General features: G+C 37.3%; 1 protein-coding gene across 1 annotated transcript; it reads left to right on the forward strand.

Moving 5' to 3' along the window:
• Positions 1–7,857: 7,857 nt before the first annotated feature.
• LOC123641930 (olfactory receptor 51I2-like) lies at positions 7,858–8,796 on the forward strand. The gene has a single exon (XM_045556871.1). It carries the CDS (start codon positions 7,858–7,860, stop codon positions 8,794–8,796), a length of 939 nt encoding a protein of 312 aa, XP_045412827.1.
• Positions 8,797–13,191: the final 4,395 nt, after the last annotated feature.

Consider the following 13,191-nt stretch of genomic DNA (forward strand, 5'->3'; position numbering starts at 1 on the left):
GACATTGGGGACAGACGGGGAAATTCAAAACAAGGACGGAGTTGAAACTTCTTTTTAGAGCCTTCTTATCACAAAATGATTTTTGTTTACTTATTTTGTTGTGATCAATTGATTGTACATCATGAATTGACTATAATGTTAAAGTTGATGTTTATTGCTTATGAATATATTTATAAATACACAGTCACTGCTATTTTCTTACATGAAAAATAATAATTGCTTTTTACATAATAATTTGCAAGTTGAAAGTGATTTTGGTATTTTTTGCTTTGCATGTTTATTAAAACTCTAATTCTATCATAATACCATTAGTAATAAATTACTCTTATAATATGGAAGGTAAAATCATCATTTCATATTCTTTGGATTAGTTAATGACTTCACCACCTTCATCACAACAAAATATTTATTTGTGTATTATTTGTCTATTTATTTAGAGCCAGGGTCTCACTCTGTCACCCAGGCTGACGTGCAGTGACAGGACGATAGCTCATTGCAACCTCAAACTCCTGGACTCAAGTGATCCTCCTGCTTGAATCTCCCAAAGGGAATCAGTGCCTGCTCCAAAACAAAGTATCAGTGGTGGGTCTCCGGCAAGGGACAGAGAAAGAGGAGAGCTAGAGAAGGCCAAGGGCTAATTGTAAAGGGAATTGTGGGAATGATTTCTTTGTGAGTAGGAGTTCTCTGGTGATGAAGTACGGTTAAATAACATTTTTTAGTACCTACTGGTTTTTTTAGGATTTTCAACTAAGTTTTCTCACTAAATGTTCTTTTTTCCCTGTGAAGAATGTACAACTATCCCTATTTCAAAGAAGAGAAAACTAGAGTTCAGAGACCATTAATATATTAACAACTAAAAAGTGGGCCAGGCGCGGTGGCTCACGCCTGTAATCCTAGCACTCTGGGAGGCCGAGGCGGGTGGATCGTTCGAGGTCAGGAGTTCGAGACCAGCAAGAGCGAGACCCTGTCTCTACTAAAAATAGAAAGAAATTATCTGGCCAAGTAAAATATATATAGAAAAAAAAATTAGCTGGCCATGGTGGCGCACGCCTGTAGTCCCAGCTACTCGAAAGGCTGAGGCAGTAGGATCGTTTAAGCCCAAGAGTTTGAGGTTGCTGTGAGCTAGGCTAAAAAGTGAAATGAGAGAGGGAAAATAGGCAGCAAAATCAGGTGCTTTGACTTCAAGTTCTGTGGGTGATTCAGGAAAGGTCAGTGCAGAGGGTAGCATGAGCTGGATCCTGAATTAGAATAACGCAGTGAACCGGGATCCTGCTTCCTCAGGAGCCCATACAACAAAGAAAACGTAGCCAGGAGAAATATAAAAGCCTAGATTAGAACCACAGAGAGAAATTGAGATCAAAAGTATGTTAAACCTGTATGTGGTGATATGACTAAGGTATGTCCTTGAGTCACTAACATAAGAAAAAAAACAGCTTTTCAGTAAAATCTACAAATTCACAGAACTTCTTAGGTCACACTTTGACATCTTCAGCACAAAGTAATTGTTGTCTGTGCCCATAGGATGCAAGAATGACCCTAACCAATAAGGTTTAAGATATTAGAATGAATAGGGGACAAATAGAGTATTTAAGAAGGATGTTTAAAGATATATATTATACAAATATATATGTGTTTAGAGAAATGCAATGCATCCATATATATATAAAGACATGAATGCACACACATTCAATTGGTACATGTATATATAGGAAGACATATATGCTCATAGATTCATATAAACTTGCAAATAAAATTCAACATAAAGGAGCATGGATGATTACACATATACTTGCATTTACATGCATGCAGACACATGTGCTCATATGTACATTTACATAAATATACACATTTGTATATGCACATAAAATTGTTCTCACACACACATATACACATACACCACACACAAACACACACACACATACATATCTTGTTCTACATTTTCTCAGAATTTGTCTTATGATTCCCCAGAGAGTGCTGGGATCCTTTGCTCTTGGACCAATTATTCCTGTAGGTCCCGAGGTAGCACATTCTTCTAAGGCTGTTTTGTCTGTTTCCCAAGGGATCGACCAGCAAAACTGGGGGATGGACAGGGACTGGTTTTGGAATCATGATAAATACAAAACCAGTCAGCTCCTTCTGCCTCCATCTAGTAAGCAGGAGATGAGGCCTGAAACCAACTACATTGAACAGCAGGTGGACCTCAAAGTCCAGGCTATGGGATCAGGAGGATGAAAAATCTGTTCAGGTGAGCTGAACCTGCCTGAAGTTTTTCTTCTGAGATGCAGCTCATTTCTAGCCACATTTTATTTCCCCTTTCCTCAAGTCTTGAAAGACTCCTTCTCCTTTGAGGACACAGAATTTTGTGTGGCAGAAAGTCTCATGGTGGCAGAACACTTGGAGTCTGTCTTATCCAACTCTTCTCCCTTGATTTAGGAAACCTGGGGAAGGGAAGCCTTCATTTTGTCCCCAAATCCAGTTTTTCTTTTCACTTAGATACTAGATTCTGTTTTAAATCTGTCTTCCTTCTTTGGGTTTGTTTATCCTCCTCTCCTTAGCCTCCCATAGCAATAGGCATTGTCCGCTCCATCGCGTCACTCTCAAACCCAGCTCCCCCCAATGATCAATACTTGTCACTTCTCCTTCATTTCTCTCTCAGCTGAACCAGTGTCACTTCCCCCTCCCCCTCTCATCTGCTTTCAGCACTTGCTCTTGTTCAGACTTCCTTTCCCTCCTAGCTTTAACTTTAATTTTGTCACAGAGTTCTGTGACTTTGCAAGGCATTTGAAATGCCAATTTCTTACTCTGCCATGTTGTAAAATGGGTGTGATTAGGTCAATTTGAGGATTTAGGGGGACTAATAAAATGAGATATACAATGATAACATATGCAAAGCACCTTTCCAGAATGCCTGATACATTGTACGAAATTAATACATTTCATTTCCTTTTCCTTTTGTCCTCTTCCATACCAGATACCAGGCTTTAACCTCTCCTTATAATATTAATATTTCCCACTCTACCCTCACACCTCACTTATTACCATTGATCTATGACTTTCTACAATAATAGCTCCTCATGTATAAGGAAATAAAAAACATTAAATTATTTTTCTTTCCTCAAAGAGGCTCCTCTTTGATAAAAGACAAAGTCTTACTTTCACCAAACTCCAAGCTTAGATTAATATCACTGTGTTAATGTACACCTTCTTTCCCATTACCCTCCTCTCTTTTTCCTTCCCCTGTATTAAGCCCTGGTGATATGCTGAAAATACAGGCTCTAGGTCTTCTTTGGAAGAGCTTGCAGACTACTAGGAGAAAGTTATATTAACAACTGAATTGTTGTAGAGAACCAAGTACTGTGGGTGGCTGCTACACAAAGTGATGGAGTGCATGCATGAGTGAGGAAGACATCACAGAGGAGTTGACATCTGAGCTGGATCGTATAAAACAAGGAAGGAGGTTGCATTTTGCTTCAAAATAAAATTTTTAGTTGAACTGAATGCCAGAATCTAACGAAAGATATAGGAAAGAACAGAAAAGAAAAAAATAGAAAAGCAGAGCAAATAATAACAGCAATCAAAAAAAAAACAGAAACAAAAACAACCAGAGAAACAAAATATCCAGGAAAGAAAAGACAAAGAAAGATAAACCTGCGTCGAGATTTATACAGGAGTCAAGCCAAAGACGTAAATATCCTCAGTGAAGTTTCACAGGCATTAAGAAGTACTAGTATGTAATTTGGAGAAGATACATAGATGAAATAGAATTTTTCTTTCATCTTACACAGTGGTATAGGAAAACAAAAATCACTATTCTTATTAATTCAAATTTATGGAGTTTGTTCAGATGTCACTAGCTTCCTCTCCACCAGGCCATCTTGAAGTACTAGGAGATAGGTATTTTAAAATCAGTTTTATTCACTTTTTTGATTTTTAAAATTTTCTAAAATTATTATGGGTACATAATAATTGTATATCTTCATAAGTTACATGTGATGTTTTGTACAGGCCTTATTCATTTTTTTATTGATGTCCTTAACAACAACACATCAGCAAACAGGGAATAAAGATGACAAACCTGAGTTTAGGCTGGATTCCAGACCACTTGTCACTCCCCATAACCCCTATCACAGACAGTCATACGGCCTCTCAAATATTTATCTGCTTCCTTTTACGTGGCAGATGGCACTCAGTACTACGACAGTTATACACAGTTACTAATTTCTCATGCAAATATTTTTGTTGTTGTTATTTAATGCTCAGAGGAGATCGTGGAAAGTAGTGGAACTTTCTAATATGGGTGAAAACCAATGTCTCTTCTTCAGGAAGCAGGATCAAATTATGTCTTAGAGTCATTCTAGATAATTGAGAGGTCTCAGTATAATAAAGCTGGGTTACAGATAAAAAATTGATATCTTCAATCTAGATTAATGTTAAACAACTAAAAAATTGCTTAATTTCAAAAAACCGAATATTATCCACAAGAATGGGGAGAAAAATGAGTAAACTAAAAAAAAATGCTTGGGTAAAAATTACATGTTTGACTTACATTCATAGCACCATTAATATTATTATTTCCACCAACAATAATTGCATTTGTTGAAAGTATTGTATGCTAACTGCTCCATGTAAGTTAACTTATTTAAGCTTCAAGTAAGCATACAGGTCTAGATAGTATTAAGGTTATTAAGTATGAAATGTCCGATTTCCTTACGTACTAAGTTGGACAGTTGCCATCTCTGACATTTTCCTTTGACATTTCTTGTTTTATGTTTATTGTGAAGGTACACCCTCAGTCTTTCAATATATTCTGCCTTGTGATTATCTTACTTTTTTTAGAGTAATTTTTGTGAAACTGTGGATAAGTCAAAAATTCATGTTATTTTCGAATACGAGTTCTGTCATGGAACCAATGTAGCGCAGACAGCTCAACATATCAATGAAGTGTTTGGGAAAGATGTGGCTAATGAACGCACAGTACATTGATGGTTTGAGAAGTTCCATTCTGGTGATTTTAATCTTGAAAATGAGCCATGTGCATGATCTGAAGCCGAGGTGGATAATGATGGGCTGAAAACGGTAGTAGAAGTGAATCCATTTCAACCTACTTGTGAATTAGCAGCAAGATTTGACATTGCTATTCCAACAATATTGTACCATTTGAAACAAATGGGCAAGGTAAAGAAGCTGGATAGATGAGTTCCATATGAATTAAATGAGCATCAGAAGAGAAATTGTCTGGAAGCTTGCCTTTCTTTGCTGCTAACACATAAAGGCAAACTATTTCTACACCCTATTGTTAGGTTTGATTTAAAAAAATGGATTCTTTTTGAAAATTACAAGCATTCATCACCATGGTTGGATGAAGATGAAGCGCCAAAACACAGTCCAAAACCAAATATTCATCAAAAAAAGCTAATGTGTCTGGTGGTCCAGCGCTGGTGTTATCCACTACAGCTTCATGAAACCTGGTCAATTGATTACAGCGAATGTCTACTGCAACCAGTTGGATGAAATGATGAGCATGCGTGCCATTAAACAGCAGAAACTGGTAAATAGAGACAGGCCAATGTTCTTGCAAGACAAAGCTCTACCACATGTCTCACAAACAACGCTGCTCAAATGATAGAAGCTGGACTTGCAAACTGTCATGCACCATATTCACCAGACCTTGCACCAACTGACTACCACTTCTTCCAGGCTTTGGACCACTTCTTGCAAGGAAAATAGTGAATTCTCAACAAGCTGTGGGAAAGGCCTTTTGCCATTTCATCACCATTCACTCTCCAGGCTTCTTCATTGTGGGCATAAACAAGCTACTGTTAAGATGGCAAAACTGTGTAAGCCCATACTTTGATTAATTGTACTGCTTCTTGTTTGAGATATAATCAACTACACTTTTGATTCAAAATTGGACATTTCATATTTAATGACCTGCTTTACAGATGGAGGAATGGTGAGCCAAATAGAAAGTGACTGAGCCAGGATTCCACTGAAGCAATCTGATGCACTAATCTGCAATCCCACTTCTTTAACATAGTGCTCTGAAAGCTAAAACTTCAAGACGTGAAATCTGGAAACAATAAATAAGGTATACAAGTAAAATAATGGGTACACTCTAATCAATCAAAGGAAATCTCCAAAAGTATGTCAAAATATCAAGATTATAAACAGAAAGTAAATTACTTAGACTACTAATAGGCAAATTGAGCCATGGGAGGATGGAGTTGAAAGGTAGTATATACCCCTAATATTAATTACAAAATGGACAAGACCCAGAGTATCAGAGTGGTTCTGAGTCAAGATATCCCTTATGTCATCACCAAAGTTTCTCTGTCAGTGAGAAGTCATGGGTCTACCCTGAAGATCTAATGGCCAATATTACTTTCTTGTAGCTGATGATTACTGTACAGTTTATAAGGTTCTTTTTGTATGTAGTATTATATTCACTCCCCATAATTTTTAGTATAGATATGATTACCTCCCACTCTACATATTTAAAGGTCAAGCTCAAAGATTTAGCCCCCTAGAAAGTAGAAAATGGGGATTTAAAGCCATGACTGAAGATTCAATTCTACACCACCATTCAGTAGCTTTAGCATCCTCATCTCCAATACATTTCCCCCATCATGTTTTTTTAATTGTTTCCAGCAGGGAGTCAGACCTGTCTTCTTTATCTGATGAGATATCATTTATTTTTCTCTCTAATTATTTATCTAATACAGAGATTTTGATTGACCTCCCATCCTGAGAGGTGGAGGTCTCCTCACAGATACAACTTGGCAGGCAGAAGTCTTTTCCTCTCTCCTTGACAGATGTATTTCTCTTGGATAATGTAAAGAGTTGCAGCTTGCCTTCCCAGGCAGGGTTTCAGAAGGCATCAGCACTTCTGCCATCATGGAATAAAGTGACCTCATGAATTAAAATTTGAGGGCCATGAGTCATTAAAAGTGTTATCATTTCTGCAATTTCAGAAACATGGTCTGAATGGTCCATACTCCCTCCCATCATGCCATACACACAGTAAACATTGATTAACCATGCTCCAAAATGTGAATCAGCAATGGGAGAGGAATTTTTCAATGTACAGAATATGTCTTTCCTTTAACAGGAATTCCAGTGGGCAAAATACTTCTTTCCATTAACCTTTGTAACATAGACTGTTTATCTACTTTTTTCTCCCTCCCATGTGTAAAAAACAAAGTGTGCATTGCAAAAGATTGTGAAATGAACATGGAGAATTGATCTCATTTTAAAGATGCTTCATCCAGTTAAAGCCAGATAATTTTGTCCTGCAGAAAAGAGCAGTCTTTGATGCTGCTTACAGTGGCAGGGATGGGCATTTAAAGTCTTTATCTCCTAGGCAATTCTACACTAACATTGAGGCAATTCTACACTAACATTACTCTTATATTCTGTCCCCATTAGTCACTGAAAATTCAAGGAGCTCTAATGTGTATGTATAGAATGTCTGATAGATTATAGCTTTCTTTATGTTGATGTCTTTTCAACCATGTCTTCTTCAAACTACTCAATACCATCTCTTGCTAGAGAAATGGTAAACATTAAATTATTACCACTTATATACACTGTGGGGTTTAATTTGAACTGTGAATAATATGTATTATTATTACCTTATCTTAGATATCTATTTCTAAGTCATGACTCCACATTTTTATATTGTACTGAAAACCAAATTAGACTGGTATATGGAATAGGAGGAGGGAAATGAGTTCATAGGCAGAGGAATTTTTGCAGGTCCTTTTCAGTCTATAATATGTTACCTTTTATGTGTCTTACCCCAGGTTACATCTTTTGCACCCGCCTAGGCCAAGGTCTCCAGACTCCAGACATAAGAAAATGTTCAACAGCAGTCAATTCACCCCAAAGTATTTTCTGCTGACTGGTCTCCCTGGTCTGGAGGCACTGTACCCCTGGTTCATCTTACCATTCTGCTCCATATATCTTGTGGCCCTTGTGGGCAATAGCCTCATCCTGGCTGTGATCAAGAAAACCATCTCTCTGCACCAGCCGATGTACCTGTTCCTTGCTATGCTGGCCTTTGCCGAGCTTGGTGTCTCTGTGTCCACACTGCCCACAGTGTTGGGCATCTTCCTTTTTGGTGCCAAGGAGATCTGCTTTGAAGCCTGCCTTTTGCAGATGTTCTCCATACATTCATTTTCCATCATGGAGTCAGGAGTTCTGCTGGCCATGTCTGTGGACCGCTTTGTGGCCATCTACAATCCACTGCAGTACACTGCCATCCTGACTCTGCCCCGCATTGCTGGTACAGGTGCTGCTCTTGGACTGAAGAGTGTGATGCTCATGTTCCCACTGCCCTTTCTCCTGCAGCGCCTGCCCTTCTGTGGCCACAACACCCTCTCTCACTCCTATTGTCTGCACTCAGATCTGATCCAGCTGCCCTGTGGGGACACTCATCCCAATAGCATTCTGGGGCTCTGCATCGTCACTTCTTCTTTTGGGCTGGACTCACTGCTCATCGTTGTCTCTTACGTGCTAATCCTCTACACAGTGCTGGGAATTACCTCTGGTGAGGGGCGGCAGAAGGCCCTCAACACATGTATGTCACACATCTGTGCAGTCCTTGTGTACTACGTGCCCATGATCAGCATAGCACTGGTGCATCGCTTCATGAAGCACATTGCACCTGCTGTCCGCCTCCTCCTGGCCAATGTCTATCTTCTGGTGCCACCGGTGCTCAATCCCATCATCTACAGTGTTAAGACCAAGCAGATTCGCCAGGCATTGATCCAGCTCTTTCTTAAAAGAAAATATTGATAGAGTTAGAGCCAGTGATACAGTGTTCCTCAAACCAGTCAGTTTCATCTCCAAAGGCAGTCTGGGAGGGAGGGAGTGCTCACCACCTTGTCAAAGTCAGAAAGTGTGAAAATGCTGCATGTTGATGAGTGTGTGGGGAACACACTTTTTCATACAGTACAGGCTGCAATCTGAATTAGTATAGTGTGGTTTTTTGTATACATTCTTTTAATGCAGAAATTCCAATCCTTAGTACTGTTCTAGATTAAATACCCTGATGTTTGCTAATGGTCATAGCAACTTGAATAAGAATTTTCACTTTAGCAATGTTTAAAATAGAGTTTTTGAAAAAGTAACTGGCCATTAATAGGCAAATAGTTAAATGAACTAAAGTTTATCCATGCTCTGGAATATTCTGCAGTAGTAAACAATAAAAAAAAGACACAGATTGATAGGTATTCAAAGCTTAAGCAAGAAATAGCAAATTACTCAATTATATATATGATTATTTTATATATATTTAAATACATTATACCACTAAATATAAAACCATTTAGGCACATAAAAACCAATTTGTTTTATGTGTAAAAACACACTAAATTGAAAATAATAATGGCTTTTTGGGATATTCTGTGACGGTGAAGAGATGAACAAAATAAATTCTCCCTTTATTTATATTATTTAAAAATTTTCAAAAAATGCATTCAATACTTGTTTTGTTATTAAAATTTTACATATAATACATGTCAATATATATTGAAATATAATATATAGTATATATTAAAATATAATTATATGTATATCTATATATATTAGATATACTCTATATATACTAGATAAACTATATATATCTATATACTGAAAACCTGTTCAAACCCTGGGACAATTAGAAGAAAACTGGGATGCCAGTTTTGGAAAATAACACTAATTCCTCCTGCTAAGATCTTACTGAAAGAACTTATTGCAGACAGACATTGAGATGATGAAGTGGAGAGCAGATAGGGTAAGTTTGTTCGTGCTGGATAACCTCAATCTTCTTAAGAATTTGAAGTGTGAGTTTTCAGAAGGAGTTGTCCTGAGTTGAAGTCATTGCAATATAACAGACTGAATGTTAGTAGGATAAACATAAAAGGGGAAATTTTGTGAGTGCCTTGTTTTCTTTGGTTATGAAGGGGCCTGGATTTACAAGTGCCCCTGTCTCCCTCATAGTAGCCTTCAGTGGCTATCAAGACTATGTTTTCCGTCCACGCCCATTTCATTACGCTTGCTAACACCATTTTTTGCTGCCTACTGAGTGTCTCATATCACACATCACAGCTGTAATCCGGTAACTATCTGTGTACTGCTTTATTAAAAATGTCTGTCTAACCAAGTACACAATAAGACTTGGTCTGTGTCTCTTTTGTTCACTACATAGACACCTTGATCTCTATAGTGCCTGGAGAACACTAGGTATTCAATAGATATTCAGGGAATTAATTATTTAATAAATGTACATCTACATGTATTTCCTTGACCCTTCTGTTTATATCACCCCCCTTCTACTGTGTGCATTAACCCCCCTGACAATACTGCATGCATCCGTTACTCTTTTTCTCCCCCTCTGTTTCTGTATTGGCTACATTTGTTCACTCTCTTTTTCTTATTCACATTCTAAGGGTAGTCTCAAAACCTAAGGATATTCTCCTGGAAAATACCAAAACTTCAACTTCTTGATAAAACATTAATGGTCTTAATTTAAACCTGACGTTCAGTGTTAGTACATATGCTTAGCTTAAACAATCACAGTGACATTTGGAGACTTTTGGAAAAGCACATGCATATTTTAATCTTAAACATACACAAAAGCAATCTGTTAATATTTTACATGTGGTATATGCATTAGAATAGTAGTTTGAAAGAAGTTTGAAAATACAAACAGGATGTGTGAGGCTGTTGCCAAAGCTATAATGGTTTCAATATGATATATTGTTCCCATTAAACATGGGTTAATAAGTCATGAAAATAGATTCAAATTCACATTATATATATGATTTTAAGTTCTTCAGCCTTAAATGACTTGACAGTCTGCCTCCAAATGTGGTGAAGTTTAATTCAGACTGAAGATTTGAATATGGGTTCCATTTTTCTCATAGAGTTTATTTTTGTAATTATTACTTTAACAAGCTTTCATACATTTAGTTTTTTTTCTTTTTCCCATGAGAATATCTCCATGTTGCTCATAATTCTACTTCATAAAAGTATCCATTCTGCCTAGTCATCATTCTCTCTGTTCCATCTCTGCCCCACCCGCTAGTTCTCCCCTCAGGGCAGGGAAGCCAATGACTGATAATACTGTGGCTCTTTTCTCTCCTCAGGCACATTGAAATTCAGGTCAGCATTTCACGGAGGATGTAGGTTCTTCCCTGCACAAAATAGGGAACTTCTGAGAGGAATAGGAATAAAACTTTGCCTGTTCTTCTCTTCCACAAGCCACAACCTACGTGTACCACCCTCTACTCTAAAAGTGTAATTTTGATAACTGGATCGTCATTCAATAACTGCATGCCTCTTCTTTTTCTCAAATATCTATTCATACACCTGTATTGCAAAATGGTCTTACCACAATAAATTTGTGGAAACCTTACCTGAGCTATTCATATATATAGGTGTCCCAGAGTTGGAAGAGAGCACTTTGGATCTCCAGAACTTTCTGTTTGATGTACAATATAATTTTTTTCATGTCATTTCTTGTACCTCTTCCTGAATATTTTGTCATTCACTGAGATTGAGGTTCTTTTCCCAACCTACTTACTGTGCCAGATAACTTCCTGTTTAGCACACTGAGATCAGTATTGATATACATTTTTTTCTAGGTGTTCTCTAGGTATCCACTTTCTAGTAACATCTGGTATATACTGTCTGCGATCACCTCCTCCTAGATGCTGGACCCCTTGCTCATTGTGATCCCTACATACTGATTTTCTGCATGATGCTAGACATTGTATCTGTGGTAAAATGACAGAAGGCCTTCCTCATATTTGTTGTACTCTTGTACTTAGTGTCAATGATCACTGCTCTACCCTGCGTACCTGTACTTCTGCAGACTGTTATTGTCAATGACTTCTTCTCTTTCCCCATCTGCAATCAACTTTAATACCTGGAAGCATTAAAACTCAAGAGAGATGAAACAGTGTTTTTGTTCATTGACCCCTCCCCCCCCCAAAAAAAAAGATTAGCAAATATCAGAGTAGAGAAGACCTCTGGGTTACGAAGTCCTGTATCATTCTGAATTACAGTGATGCCCACTTGAGGTATTCAGACAGTTTCATGGCTTTGTGCCACCATTGCTAACCTATATGCTACATTGGATGGAGAAAGAGTGAGAGAAAAGGGTCCCTTTTCACATGAAAAAAAAGAATATCTTAAAGCAAAACAGAATGTAGAATGGAATAGAAACCTGAGCTGAGTTTTTCCCAGACAGAGAGAGCAGCATCCTTAACATTAAACCCCTCAGAAACAAATCAAGTATCTCTGGAGAAGTTGTGTGGCATGGTCCCATGAGGCTTTATAATCCATATTTATACATATGACGGTATTTCCTGGGTCAACATATGTTTGTAGCTAACACCCTGAGGCTAATTCCTTTTTTCTTTTTTTTTCTTTGTTTTTCTTTTTAATAGCTTTATTGAGATATAATTCAATAGAGATGCAATTCAATAAATTACAAATATGACTCACTCATTTACAGTGTACAATTCTATTATTTTTAGTATATTGGCAGAGTTGTGCAATCATCACCACAATCAATTTTAGAACATTTTCATTATTCCATAAAGATAACGCATACCACTTAGCCATCAACCACCATATCCCCAACTCTAGACAACCACTAATCTACTTTCTGTCTTTACATATTTGCTTATTCTGGACATTTCATATAAGTGGAAGCATACAATATGTGGTTACTTGTGACTGGCTTATGTCACTTAGCATAAGGTTTTTGAGGTTCATCCATGTTGAAACTTGGATTTCAGAATTTCATTCCTTTTTATGTCTGCAGAATATCCATACACACACACACACACACACACACACACACACACACACCACCACCACCACATTTTCTTTATCCATTCAACAGTTGATAGATATTTGGGTTGATTTACCTTTCGGATGTTATAAATAATTTTGCTATGATCATTCATGTACAAGTTTTTATATGAACATTTGTTTTCAATTATCTTGGATATACATGTTAGTGTGAAATTGCTAGGTCATGCTACCAAAAATATTTGTACCCCCGTAATATTTTGAAATAAAATATTAAAAAAAGAAAACATATGCCAGTTGGACTTTATCAAAATTTAAAACTTTCTACATTAAAGGACACTGTTAAGAAACTGAAAAGGCAACCCACAGAAGAGGATAAAATAT

This window comes from Lemur catta, chromosome 7 (genome assembly GCF_020740605.2).
Source record: "Lemur catta isolate mLemCat1 chromosome 7, mLemCat1.pri, whole genome shotgun sequence".
Taxonomy (NCBI): domain Eukaryota; kingdom Metazoa; phylum Chordata; class Mammalia; order Primates; family Lemuridae; genus Lemur; species Lemur catta.

What these genes read in the sequence shown, in the direction of transcription:
- LOC123641930 (XM_045556871.1), top strand. Translation starts at nt 7,858, where the DNA reads ATGTTCAACAGCAGTCAATTCACCCCAAAGTATTTTCTGCTGACTGGT.